The 19,374-nt window shown below is 38.6% G+C and overlaps 1 protein-coding gene across 1 annotated transcript; it reads left to right on the top strand.

Moving 5' to 3' along the window:
- The first annotated feature begins 10,104 nt into the window (after window positions 1-10,104).
- On the top strand, window positions 10,105-18,456 carry LOC109611033 (carboxylesterase 4A-like). The gene is given in 5 exon segments (XM_026971122.1): window positions 10,105-10,401; window positions 15,375-15,617; window positions 17,419-17,452; window positions 17,796-17,883; window positions 17,885-18,456. Coding segments are annotated over 5 exon segments (762 nt in total). The 3' UTR covers window positions 17,985-18,456.
- Window positions 18,457-19,374: the final 918 nt, after the last annotated feature.

The raw sequence follows: 19,374 nt of genomic DNA, 5'->3' as shown, positions 1-19,374 counted from the left end.
GCTCATTCGGACTTACGAACGGTCGTTGAAGCGCGCGCTTCGGACGATTTAAGCGCACCAAATGGCAAATCGTGCAGGTACTCGATGTACTCGCGCACCCATTCCCGTATCGTTTCCTCGGTCATCAGACCTGTCCTGTACTGCGTGTACAATCGATCCGGAAGGTGACTCGATATATAATTATGAAAGACTTCCGTTGAACAGGTTGGATTCATCGGACCTCGCTCCATCCACAGCGCGCACGTCTCCATCAACGTTACTTTCATGTGCCAACCCTCGCTCACGCGGCGCGCGGGCGCATCATCGTCGCTCTTACGCCTCTTCTGATTCCACAGATACTTCAACAGAAAGGCGATTATCACTCGTAGATTTTGCACCATCGATCGTAATGGATTCCAGACCCGATACACGAAATCGAAGGTGTTATAGAGAATCGTATCGAACTGTCTAAAAACGATATCCAATTCCGCTTCATCCATGAACTGCTCTCCCAAGACCCTTCTTGCCTCCTCCAACTCGTTATCGGCGTTCGATCCGGGCTTCTTCAAACCGGACTTTCCGGGCTCCATGCAACCAAAGGTCGAAACGACCTGTTTATTTTCCCGTGGTGCTTATGCACAGATAACTCGCCGGATCTGGGTTCGTATGGTCAGGCCGCAGGTAGTGAAGAGACGGATGGTTACCAACTTAACGTAACAATTTATTCAATAGTATATGTACAGAGTAGGGCACCGTGTTAACGGGCGGTGCGTGACGCTGTGTTGTAGTTGCGTGAAATATTTGCGCGACGGGCGTGGTACTGAGTTTCGCGGGGCGTGTCGGTTCGAGTCGCGTTGGGATAACACCTGCCCCCCTCTAGTGCTTATGTCCCGCGCCGTACGCTTCCCTAATTAAGTGGGCGGTTGATTCCGCGGAGAATCGCGGCCCGACTTAATGGCGGGTGGATCTACGCACTGACTGGGCCAAGAACACTTGGCGAAGGCGAAGAACACTTCACCCCGCGCTCGGTGCAGCGACGGAAAGACGGATGGTAGTCTGGCCGGAGCTTGTGATCGAGAACTCTCGACGGAGGTGCAGCACGCTTCACCCCCCAGGCACAAATCCGGTGACTCGATGGCTGCTTACGGATACCTCGGACGGGCCGTCGCCAAGAACGCTCGGCGGAAGCCAAGAAAACTTGACCCCACGGGCGGTGCTGGTTCGAGAGAATCGGTAGCAGGGATTGGATCGGTCGTCTCGCCAAGAACTCTTAGTAGAGGCTGAGAACGCTCAACCCTCGTGTTCGGACCAGAGATAGCTTGGAGCCTAGGAGCTGGAATCGGTATCGGATAACGGCGATGATCGGAGCTTCGGAGCGAAAATCTGATCAGAGCGTCGGATCGGAACGGAATGCCTCCCTCCGCGATTCACAGCCCTTTTATACTGCTCGTCTTAGGGGCGAGGGGGCGACGGCGTCGGGGTAACGGTCGGAGTACGGAAAAATATCCCGACGTGACGTCACCTCCTCGGCGCGGAAAACACGCAAATATAATTCGGCGCTTAGCGCCTTATCTTCGCCCGCCGGGTGTTCAGGCGGGCGGCATTGGCGGATGTTCGGCCGGAAATACACGATGCAGGGGGGTGCATCGTTACAAGGTTAATCGCAACGGGTCGTTCAAGGAACACCGACTCCGACGCGTTTGCTCGATCGGACGTGCTCCGCTCGTTATATACGCTTCATTTAGGGAAAACCGTTATCAGCGGATGACCAAAAGTATAACGTCACCGACAAGGACGCCACCCGCTTTCGGCGATAAAGGATCCTAACTGAAAAAACGTCTACCAGGACGCTGCTAGCTTCCGGTGATATCAGGGAAAACCGTTATCAGCGGATAACCAAAAGAATAACGTCGTCGACCAGGACGCCACCACCCACTTCCGTTGGTAAAAAATCTAACGGAAAATCCAGTGGAGCGGGTAAAACGCCACCCGCTTCCGGCGATAACGGGTCCTAACCGAAAATCACGTCCTGTGACCGAAATCATCGTCGCCCAGCACGATAACCGCTTCCGGCGATAATGGGCCCTAACCGAAAATCACGTCCTGTGACCAAAATCATCGTCGCCCAGGACGATAACCGCTTCCGGCGATAACGGACCCTAACCGAAAATCACGTCTGGTAACTGAACGAAACATCGTCGTCCAAGACGACGCCCACTTCCGGCGATAACCGGCCCTAACCGAAAAAAAAGATATCGTCCAAGACGACGCCCACTTCCGGCGATAACAAAAACCAATAGAAAATCAAATGGAGGGGGGAAAAACCAATACAAAATCAGGTGGAGGGGGAACAACCAATACAAAATCAAGGGAAGGGGAAAAACCCCGCCCACATTCCCCCTCCTCTCCCCCACTCCCCCGCCCCTCCCCCGGTCACGTGATTTTTCCACATGGCTGGAAAAGTGGGCCAGAACCGGCCTAGTATACCTACTTGTGTGGTAAGTCCTTTTTTCATAAAATTGGTAATAAATTGTAAAGTACTGTTCTTTGAATCTTGAATAAAAGAATAATATGTAGGATTGTCTAGTGTACTGAATTGTATGATATGAATGAAGGCATCAAAGGCACGAGTATTTTTCATTAAAACTTTAATTTCATTGTACTGTTGTGGATGTTTTTCGTCCAAATTGAAATTCCATGAAAATTGAGAACATTTGATTTTTATTGGATTACTGATTAACCCATTGATTAATAAAAATCCTTTCTTTCGCGATGATTTTCTTTCATTTAGTAATTTAATTTCGGGAAATGGTTGAAAGTAAAATCCTTTTGATTTAATAACTCTCTGAGCTTTCACCCTGTGTTCTTTTCTTTTCACTGGTTTGTCTTGCTTTTTGAGAATTTCTTCTTTGTATTCATCACTTGGATATGATACAGGAGAATGAACGTCATCATCATCGTATTTTTTATTATCAAGTTTTTCTTCCTTTTTCTTTTCAACAATCTCAGCAGTAGTTTTCATTTGATTATTTTCTGGTGCTTTCTCCTTATCAGTTGCTATTAGAACAGCATACGTGTGATCAGTCAGTGGTGTACTTGTGTATCCTGGATGTCTGCAAAATGTAGTATACGATTGTGATTTAGGAGTTCTTGATGTTTCAGAATCCAATTTTTTATATTTCTCTGAATCGCTGACAGGAATATCTTCAAACGGATTCTCTTCACAATTGGTCACTTTATCTTCGATTACGTTGCGGTTTGCAATTTCATTCATTATTAAATTGAAATTTTCATCAACAAATTTATTTTTCTGTGCTTCATAATCAAGAATTTGAGAAAGAAAACTTGATGTATTATGAATTCTTGTTCCATCTGTATGATCTTCAATAATTTCTTCTTGTTGAGGTAAAAAAGGTTTCTGTGCTTCATAATCAGGAATTTCAAGAAGACTTGAAGTGTCATGATTTAGAGAGTGTTTCGTTGTTATCTTGAAATTATCCTTCACTACAGGTTCAGAATTCTCATTATTCATAATGAAAATTTGTTCATTCTTAAGTCCTTTCCATTTTTCATACGCTAGTACGTCTGAATCATCTGTCACGTGGACTCTTTTTGGTAAAGGTTCTGAATTATTCATCTCATCTGTATTATCTTCAAAAGTTTCTTCTTGTTGAGGCGGAGGTGAAAACTGTTTCTGTTGATGATTAAAATGTTTTAATTTTACAGCGAGTGTATTACTACCAGTTTTTAGACTGTCCAGGTGTTCAACTACAAATCGAGGTGCTGAGCATGGTAAATTCGTGAATTCAAAAATTCTTCTTCGCATGTGTGCAAAATAACCCTCTTGATAAGCAGTTGAAGCATGACTTTTGTTACCAGGAATCGCTGCAGCAGTCCATAATGGAAATTCCTTCGCAATTCGCTCTCATTCTTTGATATAATCTGGTAAATAAAAGGCATTCACTGATACCTCTGATCCTTTGGAAGTAGAAGTTTTCGCTAATGTTATTAATTTTTTAATCCACTGATGTGTCAGTGTTCCACTCTCACCTTCTTCAAAGGATTGAATTCTATCTCCTTTTATTTCTCGGTAACATGTTGAAGCTTCGAGATCATCGATAATTACTTTTCGGTCACTGATAGACTGCTCCAGTTCCTTTCGAGCATCTAAAACTGTTGTTTGAACAATAGATGTTGAAACCTCAGTATCTTCATAAGGTTGTAATGCAACGATACAGATAAGAAGAAAAATTCTTTGAAATTCTTGCACACTTTGAGTGTCCACCAACAAAGCAACACAACGAAGGAGGAAATTCCTTATGTACGGGTGATCTTCATCTTTCAGGCATTTCCATTTGGATACGAGAGCCATGAGATGAGCAACGTCGATTCGAATGAGTAGTTTTGCTGGACGATGTTTTTGTTCAGCTTTAGCCCATAAAAAACAAGTATCGATATAGTTTTTTAAACTCATATTGTTGAAAGTTAAACAACAGGACATTGGTATCGCACGTTCGTAATTAGAAAGTGATTCACCTGGAGCTAGAGCACCAAGTCACACCCAGAATTTCAGCCAGTCTTCAATGAATTCTTGGGTTTGAATTTCTGATAGCATTTGATAAACACAAATTGTTATGCCCTCAAAGTTGATAGTTACAGTGTATAAAAATATATGACCGGTTGTTTTCCCTGGACAAATTTCAAATCTTTTGATCACGACCTGTGGCATCGATGGAGATTTGTGATGTTTCTTTCAACACTCGAACGTATTCTTTAAAAACATGTAATTGTTCTTGAGTACAATACCAAACATAAAACCTAATACTTCCTACATTGTGGATATTATTTATGTATCGAGAATCAATGGCTAACTTTTGAAGAGCTTTTATTACATCCAATTTTTCATTAGGCTTTATACCTGCTCTTTCTTTGTACATCTCCATTCTAACTTGCCTGTAAATTTGGTTTTTCTGAACAAAGTATGGAACATCCTGTCCAAACTCGATATTTTCTTTCAATAATTCTTCTCGATAGTTAGCAGTACTCTGCTTTTGTAATTTTAACCCTATTTGTTTCCTTTCAGCACCATTAAGAGGTCGTTTTATTTCTTTGTGGTACTCTCCACGTGTATCACGAGTTTTAATGAGTAGTCTTAATCCTTTGTCATTGGGCTTCTCACGTGCTGTACCAATCATGATATTTTTGCAACTTTGACCATCTTTGCAATAGGCCACAAACTTTAAGAAATAGTCGTTTTTCTCAGGTTTGAAATCAGGACAAACATGAGACCACTTTGCTACAAATGCACAGTTAAAATTATACCTGTTCCAAAACGCTCTTGTTATGACTGCTGCCCATGTTTTCTTTCTCAATCTCCTTTTAAGATTGTCTATGGAATCATCTGGTTTAATTAGTTCCCAATCTGCACTTGAAATTAGCAAATCAAATGTTTCTAGATTTTCTTCATCGGGTTGACTCTTGGAAATATTGTGACGCAGCTATTGCTACGTCACGGCTGTCTCGCACAACATCTAGCGGCGCGACGCCTGCGGCCCCGCGGATCGCCATACGTCAGGCCCCACCAAGCGCCGCGGCCCCGCCAGACACCGCGACCCCCGGACCGCAGGTCCGGGGGTATATAAGCGCGAGTCGCGAGACCACCACCCCCGGATATACAATGGAGTGCCCATAACCGGTGAGTTAATATTAAATAATGTTAAATAGTGACAGGCGAAAAATATTTTTTCTTGTAAGGCACAAAATGAGTCTTGACATGTCGGATCCATCAATGCTTATTACATTTTCGCTGAAGACGATAAGGATGAATAGTAGAACATTGACAATGAAGTTAACAATACGATTTTTCGAATAAGAAAAGCGCGCTATTTTTAAATTAATTTTCTTTGTAATTTTTTATCGTCAACATCCTCAGAATAATTTCAAAGAAATATTTTTAGCAGTTTTTCAGTTTAACCCAAAATCGTTTAATAGAAAAGTAACTTATTTTTCACTGTAGTAATAGAATTGAATCCAGAAACATTTTGCTTATGTATATTTTCACCAATACAGATTAACTTTAATCTTTAACTTACTTTTTATTTTCTAATTTTTAAACTTTGAGGATGTGACGATAAAAAATTACAAAGAAACTACATTTAAAAATAGCGCGTTTTTCTTATTCAAACAATCGTCTTCATCAATCATTAACTTCAATTGTCAATGGTTAGACGTTGAGACAAAGGACGGTTGCACACACAATGAATCGTAATAAAGAAAATATTTCTCGAATCGAGAAGAGCAGAAAATAAAAAATACGCCTCAGGACTGATTTTTCCAAATTTTTGGTAATTTTATCCAACAGGTACCTAGTAGATATTGATTCCCTATCTTTTTCTATCTTTTTTATTATCTAAGAAGACAAACAATCGATTAACCTTCATAGCAGTTAAATAGAAAATGAAAAATGGATCTCAATTTTTTCCACCTCTATTAAATTCGTCCATATTTATACAATTAACTAAAAAAATGAATAGATAATATAAATGTTGTAAGCTTTTGTTTTTTTCTCTCATTTTTAAGGATTTTTAAGGACAGAATAATGGGTCAAAAACCAAATGTGACGCAAGAAGAAATAATTGTGTTAATTGAAAAATATATTGGCCATTTCACAACCAACGATTTTCCACCATTTGGCGACAAATTATGGACACAAATGAGTCAGGATCTTGATGGCAGATGGTTACATTGTACTGTGTATACCCATGTGAGGAGTGACAAACGACGTGATCTTTCACAAGCTCGACAGAATCAACGTATTCTAACGTATTCTCCATTAAAGCCTGTCCTAATTGAAGCTCTCTCAGAATCTGATGAAGGAGACTGTGATACAGATGTGGATGATGATTATATTGTAACGTGCTACGAGTGAGCGGACGGCTCGCGAGTTACCCAGAGTCGGTGAAACCGTGGCGACAGGGAAGGTAGTGAATTGATAGACCTTTTAGGGAAAAGAAATCAATATATTCTGTGGCTAATTAATTATACATGTACACGGAGGCTTATTACTAGGCGGTGGAGTCGCGGTGACTCGGAATACGCGGCGGAGTCACACTGCTAAGCGATGGAGTCGCGGTGACTCGGAATACGCGGCGGAGTCTCACTGCTAAGCGATGGAGTCGCGGTGACTCGGTATACGCGGTTGAGTTGTGGTGACGCGGAATGCACGGAGGTTTGGCGGGGATTCGGTGGAGTGCTGCTCAGAACGCAGGCTTAGGCGGAGTGCGGCTTAGTACGCCGGCTTAGGCGGAGTGCGGCTCAGTACGCCGGTTTAGGCGGAGTGCGGCTCGGTACGCCGGCTTAGGCGGAGTGCGGCTCAGTACGCCGGCTTAGGCGGAGTGCTGCTCATTACGCAGACTTAGCGGTGGAGGTGCGACTCAGTACACCGGCTTAGGCGGAGTGCTGCTCAAGACGCAGGCTTAGGAACTGCTGCTCGGCTCGCAGGCTTAGGATAGCTAGAGCGGGAGAGCTCTAGCCCGGGAATGGTACCGAATCATTATGTTAATTGCCTCATTCTCTTTCTTTCTCTCTTGTGAATGCGTGCATGTGTGTGTATGTGTGTGACATTAGAATTAAGCATAGAATAAGTTTAACTACATTTGTACATGTATGTATTTCAGCGAGTTGTTATGTAATTTAGAGTGTAAAGAAATTATTGTAATCTTTAGATTATTTAAATATTAAGACAATTATTAAATCGGTTTAGCAGCGCCAAGTATTTTGAAAAAACACTTATTTGTATTGAAATATTTATATGTATTAAAATATTTAGTTGTATAAAAATATAATAGATGTAATAAATAGAATAAATGTAATAGATTTTTTGGTTTGCATAAATACTCATTTTTATAATTGGCGAAATTTGTTGATATCATTAGTTTTATAGAGGTCATCTTTGAACGCGTTCTTCGGGCGCGTATGCTTGGCGGTTTTTTGTACCTTTTTTTAAAAAGGTAATTTTATTGTGATATATTAAAACGATAACGTACATTTTCGAGATGAAATGATATTTACAATATTACAACATAATATCGATGTACTGTATTTTACTAAACAATCGGTTCTTTTTCCTTAATTTTTTCTCGTTCATGATTTTGACATGACCTCTGGCCGCGACAAGGTTAGACAAAGGGGGCAACGTCCAGGATTCTGGCCTCTCATCTTTCTGCTACAAATAATGATTGATCGTAATTCTGACATAAGTAAATAAGAAAAAAGTTGATAATAAACATTTGTTGATATACCTTATCCGAAAAATGGTTTCGCCCAATAGTCGGTTTACTTTCGATAGTTAGAGGCATTTGTTTTTGACCATAATTAAGACTAGATACTTGAGAATAAATCTGCATAGGTGATGCCTTCATGATAAACAATTGTAGTTGCACAGAACGTATTTGTATTATATGCCCAAATAATTTCCTGGTGCCTAAAGTCTGATGAATATATGAAGCGTTTAAATTGTATCTTGGTATATGCGTTACAACTGTAAACTTGTGAGAGACGGTGGTACAGTATTACTAGTAGTAGTTGAAATAATTTCATACCTGCGTTGTCCCTGGATAGGAACATTTTGAACGCAATATGCTCGAATGGTCTCCCGTATTTTTTGAGGAAGGTGGAGTTGTTCCTATGCCAAACATCGCTTCAAAACTTATAACTCTATAAATTAAACAAACGATGTCACAGACAAAAATAAAATATAATAGAAGTTTTCTTTCATTGCACTGAATTTGATGATTTATTCGAATGCATGTATTATTTTTTTTACGACTGCAAAACAAGTAATAAAAAACTAATATTTTTGTTAAAGATATACCTCATGTCTTTATATATTTATAAGTCCTCTGAAATGAAACTGAAAATGACGCAACATTTCTTCTTCTTTTTATTTAATGTGGCCCAGTGGGTAAATTTAACCCATACGCCATTACCACAGTCTAGTATTGCTGCACTAATTCGAAAACCTTCTCACTCCACCGGATGAGACGTATTTTTCTAAAAATTCACAACAATTTACGTCGATCTGACGATCACACGCACTCGTACAACGGCCATGCGACTTTTTACAATAAATTCTGACGCAACATTTCCTATAGCTTAAGCTTAAACCATTCATTATCATAGAAGGGAAACTACCGATGAAATTTCGCCTTGAACTGCTTTTGACAGGAGTAACTACATTTTATTATTAATTATCTACTGTTTTCCAAATAACAGAAATACTTTTCCACATTTCTCCAAATAATTTCCAAATGATTACAACTATTTATTTAAAAAAAAACAATTGTCTGCCAACTATACGCCAGAAATGATTTTTGTTAATTATTAATTATCTATTCTTTTCCAAATTATAGAAATGCTTTTCCAAATTTCTCCAAATGATTTCCAAATGATTACAACTATTTATTTGAAAAAAAGAAACAATTGTCTGCCAACTATATGGTGGTCTACCCACTGCCGTATGCGCTAGCGCGGGCCCCTTCTACCGACTGTAACCACTGGGCCAGACTTGACACGCTGCCACACGCGCATACAATGAAGAACTGTGTACGTGTGCCACTCGGCGCTCGGCACAGCCAATGCCCGAGCACCGAGTGCACACGTACACGATTCTTCGATTGTGTGCGCGTGTGGCAGCGTGTCAAGTCTGGCACCACTGCTGTAGCCGGCTCTGGCCTACGAGACGCCACGCCCATTTTCCGGCGTGGAGAGGGCGGGATCTGACCGTACCAGACGAAAAGCGTGGTCGTTCTCTCCGTGAACTCAGTATAGGAGGGTCAAAAAAATCGATTTTTGGATTTTTACATATTCATAATATTTAATATTTCGAGAATGTCTTGTGCAAATTTCAGGTCAAAATTCCAAAAAATGAAGAAGTTATTACCTTGACAATACATTGTTGGCGCGCCGCTGAGATGTTGTGGTTGGACCACGGCTCGTCCCTTCGGTTTCGTGTCTAGGTTTTTTGTGTTCTTCGGTATAACGGTATTGTATTGTCCCGCTGTAGCCTGTTTAGGCAACAGCAATGAAAGTTTTATAAATATAATTTGGAAAATAGCCTCAAAAACAATGCACAGTGGTGCTATTATAGTAGAAATTGCTGTATACATAGCTGCTTGCATATTCAACAATGGTATGACTTCAATATTACAAATAATGAGCATTATGGGCATTTCTCTCGGACCGAACGCACACCAATATGCTGCGCGCGAAGATGATCGCCGCATAGCGCAAGCCGAGGTACGCGCGCAGGGACAGACGAAAGAAGCGCGAATACGTCGCCGACAACAAAATTTAGACGATATTGGCATCGCATCTACTGCAGAGGACTTATATTATGGGCCTGGAATTGACGACTCTGTGCAAGTTAACAAAATTTCATGTTTTATTTGTAATGTATCACGAGTGAGCGGACAGTTCGCGAGTGTCCAAGGGTCGGCGAACTGTGGCGACAGGGAGGTAGTTGATTGATAAGTCCGGAGGTGTGGATATAACAGAATACTATCCTTTATTGCATACACTTACTTACGTCTACGCGGTCTTAACGCTACGGGGTCGGATGTTATCGTGGAGTCGCGGAATGCGGAGGTGCGGAATCGGCGGGTAATTCGGATACAACGCGGAGTCGCGGAATGCGGAGGTGCGGAATCGGCGTACAATGCGGAGTCGCGGCTAGGCGGTCGGGTTACTGCTCAACATGCAGGCTTAGCTTAGCGGGGGGGGGGGGCTGCTCAACCTGCAGACTTAGGCGAAGGCGCTGCTCAACATGCAGGCTCGGACGGAGTGCTGCTCAACACGCAGGCTTAGGAATGCTGCTCAGCGTGCAAACTTAGGCGGAGTGGCTGCTCAACGTGCAGGCTTAGGCAGGCCAGAATTGGAGAGCTGTGGCCGAGGAATGGTGCCGGTGATTTCGCGGCTCGCGCTTATATACCCCCGGACCCGTGGTCCGGGGGTCGCGGTGCTCGGTGGGGCCTTGTGTATGGCGGTTCGCGGGCCCGCAGGCGTTGCGAGCGTTAGCTGCCGTCTACGACGGCCGTGGCGTAGCGATAGCTGCGTCACATCTTAACAAAAACATATGTTGAATATTCAAACGCGTTTTTCTCGAAACGACATTTTTCAAACTGGTACCAGAAATATCTCGAAAACCACTAAACCGATTCGTTTGAAATTTATAGGGGTTATTCTACACATAATTATCTATCGCGTATCGTAGGGGGTTTTTTTAGGACTCATAGTTTTTTTAGGAGAGTGAGAAAACGAACGGATTTTGTCTTAAGAATCGCTATGTTAAATTTAAACACCCGCCACTTTGTCAAAAATCGATATTTTTGAAATCGGCTACGATACGCCAAAACTATTGTTATATATTTTAATATTCTATGTCATTTTTTTGTTTCGGTTGATTTTTGACGAAGGTACATCTGGTACCGTTTTGGATGATTTTTTCCGGACTGCCTCTTCACAACGCCATATCTCCGACATTTTGCAATATTTTTTAATAAAAAAATCATGAAGCTTCTTTAAAGTGTATATTTTTAACTAAAAAAAACCCACAATTCAATAACTCCAACAGTTTCCCAGAAAAAATTCCAGAAAATTACCGTATTTTCGGCCTCCTAGGTATATATGCCCCCTTAACGTATTACTTGATGATGTAGCAGCGGCAAGTTCTTTAGCATTACTATTTTTTATTTATATATATACGACATTTTTTTAATAAGTTAATTTTTACTTGGTTAATTTTATGTATATATACATTTGTTTAATAGATTAATTTTTATTTGGTTGGTTGCGACTGACGCGTGTACTTGGCGCCTTTTTCCCCTTTTTTCAAAAAAGGTAATTTTTGGAGATATCATTAATTTTTTTATTATAATCGAATGTCAACACCCAGTATATTGTAATTAATTATCGGAATACAAAAAGTTTAATTTATCATGTCAAATTTTTCTGGAATCACAAATACAAGTTTTTCGGGTCAATTAAAATCGGACACCCTATATGTTATAATCAAAAGTCGACACTCAGTATATTATAAAATCATAAATACAAATTCTTCGGTTGGTCAATAAAAATCGGACACCCTATATATTACAACCAAAAGTCGACACCCAGTATATTATAAAATCGCAAATACAATTTTTTCGCTTGGTCATTAAAAATTGGACACCCTATATATTATAATCAAAAGTCTACACCCAGTATTAATATAATTATTCATCGGAAAAAATAAAGTATAATCTATCGTATTACATTTTTCTAGAATAACAAATACAAGTTTTTCGGGTTGGTCAATTGAAATCGGACACCCTATATATTATAATCAAAAATCGACACCCAGTATATTATAATTAATCATCAGAAAATATAAAGTTTAATCTCTCGTGTCAAATTTTTCTAGAATCTCACAATTACAAGTTTTTTGGGTTAGTCAATTAAAATCGGACACCCTTTATATTATAATCGAAAGTCGACACCCAGTATATTATAATTAATCATCGGAATAAGTAAAGTTTAATTTGTCATGTCAAATTTTTTTAGAATCACAAATACTAGAATGCGCACTGCCGTGCCGATGTGGCGTCTCGTGACGTCACGCGCACGCGCCTCGTACGCACTCGCGCCAACTTCAAACAACGAAGCTTCACATCATTCAACGAAATGACATTTATTGACTTTTATAAGTCGCTCAGTTTTTTTATTGATTTAACACATTTGTGAATTGTTTCAAAAGAAGTTTTATTTTACGAGTTTCATATTTTTACAAGATCTTCGCCTTTTGTAATCCAACCGCCATACCGTTAACACGCGTTCTTGTATGCATTGAATTTAAAACTGTGAATGTACATTTTGTGGTTTAAATATATCCTTTTATGGATTAAGCTCGGATTTATTATTCTATCGTATCGGTGTATCATTCGTATATGGTTCGTTCGTATCGACGCGCCATACCGACACTGCCTTAAACGCCGTCTAGTGGTGAAAAGGTGAACTGTACATTTTCTGTGACACGACGATAAGAGAGTTTCTTAATAAAATATTTCACGATGTGGACTTTGCATCGTAATATCTCCCTTCACCGGGCATGTAGGAGAAAAATAAAAACACTTTCATTATATAATTCGAGTACGCAGAATCGATTGAGCCTATTCTTAACTCGATCGATCCACGCGTTATTAAGATCCGCAAATCTCGGCTAGTCTCAACTAGTCGGCTCGCGTAAAGATACACAGTCCGTCTCTCGCTGCCATTGCGCTGCGCGTGAACTTGGCGCGAGACACTACCGTATCTCTTGATCTCAAAATTTTACGTAATTTGTAAAGGTTGTAAGTTTGCAAAGTGGTAAAGGACTTCCTTATATAATACATTTTAATCAGTTCTACCTACATGCTAAAGTTTTGTATTAATTGTCTTATATAATATATGAAGGCTTATATAAAATATCATAATGTATAATATTATACATATACAGGATGTCCCATAAAAACCGGATCAACGCTTAAGGGAAATGTATATTATACATTATAATATTTTACATAAGCCTTCATATATTATATAAGACAATTAATACAAAACTTTAGCATGTAGGTAGAACTGATTAAAATGTATTATATAAGGAAGTCCTTTACCACTTTGCAAACTTACAACCTTTGCAAATTACGCTAAGGGAAATCTTAGATTCCTAAGATTATTTTAAGAAGAAAATCCTAATACTAAAATGTCGAGGCTATAATAGTTTTTGAATTATAAGCATTTATAGTTAGCGAATGAGACCGCCTAAAGTTGGCGCGCTCAGGCGTGGCACAGCGCTAAGTGCTAAAGGCGAAAACTGACTCTCGCCCCTCTTGTTAATATCGATACAAAGATTACTTATGCGGAGATAAGATTGTTTTTATTAATATTTCTACAAATGCACATTATGCAACATTTATGTAACATTTTCTTTTTTTTAATATTGAAAGGGGCATTTTTTATTTTTATGTGATACATAAAGCGCAAGCTGTCAGATAACATTTCTTTCAGAAATCTGTTATCAATTTCAGTGTACTTGAATGAGTTTACTTCGCGTTGTGCCACGCCTGAGCGCGCCAACTTTAGGCGGTCTCATTCGCTAACTATAAATGCTTATAATTCTAAACAACTATTATAGCTTCGACATTTTAGTATTAAAATTTTCGTCTTAAAATCATCTCAAGAATTTATCTTTAAATGTTGATCTGGTCTTTACAGGACACTCTGTATATATATGTATATTTAATTTTTTATGAACACATCTTGAATAAGCACCAAAATATAAAATTCATATTCTAATATTTCATGATATACAAGATGCATGTATTTTACATTTCACACCGTACAAACTCGAAAACATGGCATTTTGGTTAAAACCTGTTTCAAATAAGTTGTAGCGTTTTATGAAGGCTATTAGATGAATCACCTAGATTTTCGATAACGTGCCCACTTTAGGCCCAATATGATCCAAATCACTTTTCTTAAATAGAAATCCCTAGTTTTTGTTATGGCATCGTGTTCTACAAGGAGAAACAAGAAAGTTTTGTCTCACTTTTCACGAAATCCCTTCCAATAGATCCAAAATAAAATACATGCGCAAAGTTCTTATTTTGAGAAACATTACGACATGCCGATTTTTTGTCATGATCGAAGAAATAATAGGATTGCTAATAAATTTGTATTTTAAAGTTCGGACTGACGATTTAGTAGTCTGAGTAAATTTTGGGACCGAGGCCTGTGGGATGTATAAGGCCCCAATCGATTTTTTCACATTATAATTTTTAAAGAAAGTCACCTTCTACTGACCAACGTGGCAAATTTATTCTTAACGATCACAACGTTTCGACCATGAATTAGGTCCTCCTCAGGTGAATGTGATACAAAAACTAGTCCCTTTCTAAAATTACGTTAAATGATATATATACAAGGGTAAGTTAAACATAAGATCTGAAGTACTTACTTCCAAAAAAGAACCGTAGCAATTGCATGAAACAAGAATTATAGAGCGTAACCGTGTCAACGCCTATAATTTTACTTTATAATTTTTTTATAATTTATAATTTTTACTTTTCATTCTAGGTTTGCTTTAAACTCCACCTTTAGCTCTCTGACGTAGTATCTAATTTTCACGTAATATCTAATTAATCTAACTTTTGGTCCATTTTGGGTCCAGAAAGGCCTGGTCGATTGTATTGAATTAGAACCTTTCTTATGTATAATATATAAATGTTCAGAAATCAAGAAAACAGTGTTAGACATATTATCTGGATCTACCTCTAAAACTAAAAGCACACACAAAGTTTACTTATTTCAATTGTTTGCATCAGGATCCCGAACCTCCAGCTTCCTGGAATGGTATTCGCAACGCATCCGAAAACGGCAACATGTGTTTACAACTAGATGTATCAACTGAAACGGTGATCGGTGACGAAGACTGCCTTTATCTTAACGTTTATGTACGACGTACTATCTATGGGACAACGCGGATTCCAGTTATGGTATGGATTCATGGTGGAGGATATCTATTTGGGTCAGGCTCTGATATTATTCGACGACCTGATTATGTTTTGGCATAAGGAGGGATTGTAGTGTCCATAAACTACAAACTCGGCTTTTGGTAAGATTTATCACAACAAAATTACCTTTTTAAAAAAAGGTACAAAAAAAGCGCCAAGTATACGCGCCTGAAGTTCTTTCAAAAAAGGACTCTACAAAACTAATGATATGAACAAATTGCACCAACTACAATGGGTATTTATGCAAACTAGAAAATCTATTACTTTATTATTACTCTTTGGCCAATATTCATTGTTGATTCTGATTTAAGACCATCTTAAGTACAATTATAAGATATTTGAAACCAATCACACAGTCGTATTAGCATCTTAAGACATTACTTCAGATCGTTTGGAAATAAGAATGGACTATGAATACTAGCCTTTGATATTAAAAAATAAAGGACATAATAATATTAAGCAGATATTTTTATACGAATAAATATTTTAATACATATAAATATATTTATTAATACAAATAAGTGTTCTTTACAAAATACTTGGCGCTGCTAAACCGAATCAAAAATTGTTCATATCATTAGTTTTGTAGAGTCCTTTTTTGAAAGAACTTCAGGCGCGTATACTTGGCGCTTTTTTTGTACCTTTTTTTAAAAAGGTAATTTTGTTGTGATCTAAAGTAACACCGTCTGGACTATATCCTAGCCAAGGATTTATTTTTGGTACAACTAGGCCTATTTTTTCAACTTTAACGCTAGTGTAATCTTCATAGACAATTCTTGCTACTAGTTCGTATTTAATGCCGTGCTTTACAGCCGCTGTTTTTTAAAACGCCTTTGGATAAAAATATTGCTGCGATTTTTGCTGCCAATTTGGTATCTTATTGTTTGTATACGTGTATAAGGCATAGCATCTTGAATCTGTCACTCGAAACTGTCTTTCCTTTGTACCTTTTTTAAAAAGGTAATTTTGTTGTGATTTCACACATTTTGTAGTGTAAAGTATGTTATTCTTTTTTATAATATATGAGGAGATAAAAGCCATAGTCCTGTCAGTCAAAGTTTTTAAAAGTATTAACTTACATGTTTCCTATTCTAAAAGAGGCGTGTTAACTGCGTGAAGTTCTTTTGTATCTTATAGTTGAGGCCTCCTTTCCGCGATGCTGATTGGTTCTTTCGCTTGGCTCGAACTTCATGTGACTTGAACTTCGTGTTGCGAATGTCAGAATGTCATAGTGGCTGTAAGTGCGGTTATATTGACAATTTTATTTATTATTTCTTAGGAACGTGAAAACGGCAGCTGTCAATTCTGTCAAATTTGTATATTGATGAAACACGATGAAATAAATATAACACCTTTAACGCCTTTTTTAGAATAGGTTGTGTGGTATTTATTATATAATAAATAATAGATGAATATTATTATACGAAAACATTATTAATATTGAAAAATAAAATAGCGCGCGCATAGCACTCGCTCTCTCGCCCTCTCGCTCTCTCATTCACTCGCTCTCTTGTCCTCCCGCTCTCTCACACTCTCACTCTCTATCGTCATCGACGTGGTGCAACGTCGTCTTCGTCTTCGTCTTCGTCTTCGTCTTCGTCGTCGTGGTGTTGCAGTTTCAGTCAAGTGTTTCAGAACATTTTCTATCCCTTTTCTTTGAAGCATCTGAAGCATCAACTGGACCGCAGCCGCGTCGTACATACATCCGTACATGCTATTTCGCATATCTGGCGCATGTGAGAAAACCGATATTAGCTGCTGCTATCTCGTTGAAAAGAACGAACTGTACAAACGACGATGATGACGATAATAATAACGATGAAGACGTTTCTTAAGTGAAATTTGCTAATTTCAGGCTTTGCATCACCATATCTCCGCTCGTAGGGCACGTAGAAGAAAATAAAAACACTTTTATTACATAATTCGACCCCAAGCTATCCATTGAGCCTATTCTGAACTTGATCCGTTCAGCGGTTATCGAGATCTAATAATCTGAGTGTCTGCGAAAGCGTCGCTTCGCGTAACAGTATACGGTCGGTCTCGCTGCGCATATACTTGGCGCGAGACACTACCGTGTCTCTTGATTCCTATAAGAATGTGCTGATGGTTTTCTCTTTAAAATTTCCTGAATAATGTTTAGTGTCTGTTTGTGAAAGTAGCAGCATAAAGATATGTATCTAATACCAGTTACCTCGTATGTAAACCTTAAATTTTTTTGAATTGGTTTTAAAGGTTTCCTAAAATTCGGCCATGAAACAGAAAGTGGAAACCAAGGCCTGAAAGATCAGATTACTGCACTGAAATGGGTGAGAGAAAAGATTCAAGTATGTGGGAGATCCATTAAACATCACTATGTTTGGTAACAGTTCTGGTGCTCCGAGCGTGCACTTCTTAATGTTATCACCGCTAAAGGTATCCTAAACATGCTCTAATACAAAACACAATGGTAGCATTACATAAAAAAAGTATTGGATATGAAAATAAATCTTGATATCATTATATTTATCGTTATATTTATACATGGTATTTATTTTTACAGGTCTCTTTCACAAAGCTATTCTTCAAAGCAGTGTAAGTACGGGCAGTTGGGCGATAAAAGAACCTTAGGAAGAAATGCCCTTGCTTAAACTTGCCTCAGTACTTGGCAATAATTCAAAGGACCCCGAAGAAGTCATAGAGTTTCTTTGAACGATACCCGCTGACGAAATCGTCAAAGCGCAACGTCAATTTTTCACTTCAAAGGCAATTTGCTTTTTACTAGGGCTGGGAAAGTTACTTTTTAAAAGTAACTAGTTACCGTTACTCGTTACTAACCATTACGCACACACCACATAAGAAGGATTTGGAGTATAAAGAATAATGAACGCAGCAGTTGGAATTATAAAAGAACTAAACGAACTGTAGGGTTTTCTAATTCCTTAGGCCTTGCTGAATCGACGATATTGCAAATTCCAAATTGAATATCTCGATACTTAACTATCCTAGCACAAAATTTCAAAAACGATTTTAAAGCTTTGAAACCCTACTTTTCGCAATTTAAATCGAAATTGTGCACGACGAGTTTTTTAAAATGGCGGAAAGGGAGAGCATGCGAAATTGATAAATGAAGATTCGAGTTTGCGATGGCACATGGTGTAAAGTAGGTATTGCAGCCCAATGGGACTAAATGCATATAAAAGTATAGAGTTTTATCTTTAAAACGCTTTTTTACAAAGCTCGATGCGATCATTTTTTGTTGAGATCTCCAAATTTACTTAACAGAGTGTTTTCTTTTTTAAAGTTGCACAACTCAGCGAAAAATGATCGCATCGAGCTCGGTAAAAAGCATTTTAAAGATAACACTCTATATTTTCATTTGCATTTGGTCCCATTAGGCTGCGATATCTAATTCACGCCATGCACCGTCACAAACTCGGACTTTCGGTTATCACTTTTGCATCCTCTCATTTTGTCATCCGCCATTTTGAATCAAATGGCCGACCATAATTGCCATTCAAATATTCTTAAAGTGGATACTTGAAGCTTCATTTTGCATTTTTGAACATATTTTTATCTTCATTATTTACCAAGTTATGATCATTTGAAGGTTGGTAAATTTTTCCCTAAATTTTAGTGTACCGCTTTTTTGGGAGTGAGTGTATTATAAAATCTACATCAGTTTCTTCTATTTCATTTGTAGATAACAAATTAGACAAAGTATGAAATTCTGTGCTAAGAAATTCATCATCATCAGCCTTATCCCTTTCAAAAATCCTGAAAAATTGATAAATTTAATTTATAAATTAAAAAATAAGCGCATTTTAATATAAAA

Source organism: Ooceraea biroi, chromosome 7 (assembly GCF_003672135.1).
Source record: "Ooceraea biroi isolate clonal line C1 chromosome 7, Obir_v5.4, whole genome shotgun sequence".
NCBI lineage: Eukaryota > Metazoa > Arthropoda > Insecta > Hymenoptera > Formicidae > Ooceraea > Ooceraea biroi.
The sequence above is the reverse complement of the archived record's forward strand: the minus strand, read 5'-3'. Positions and strand labels throughout refer to the sequence as shown.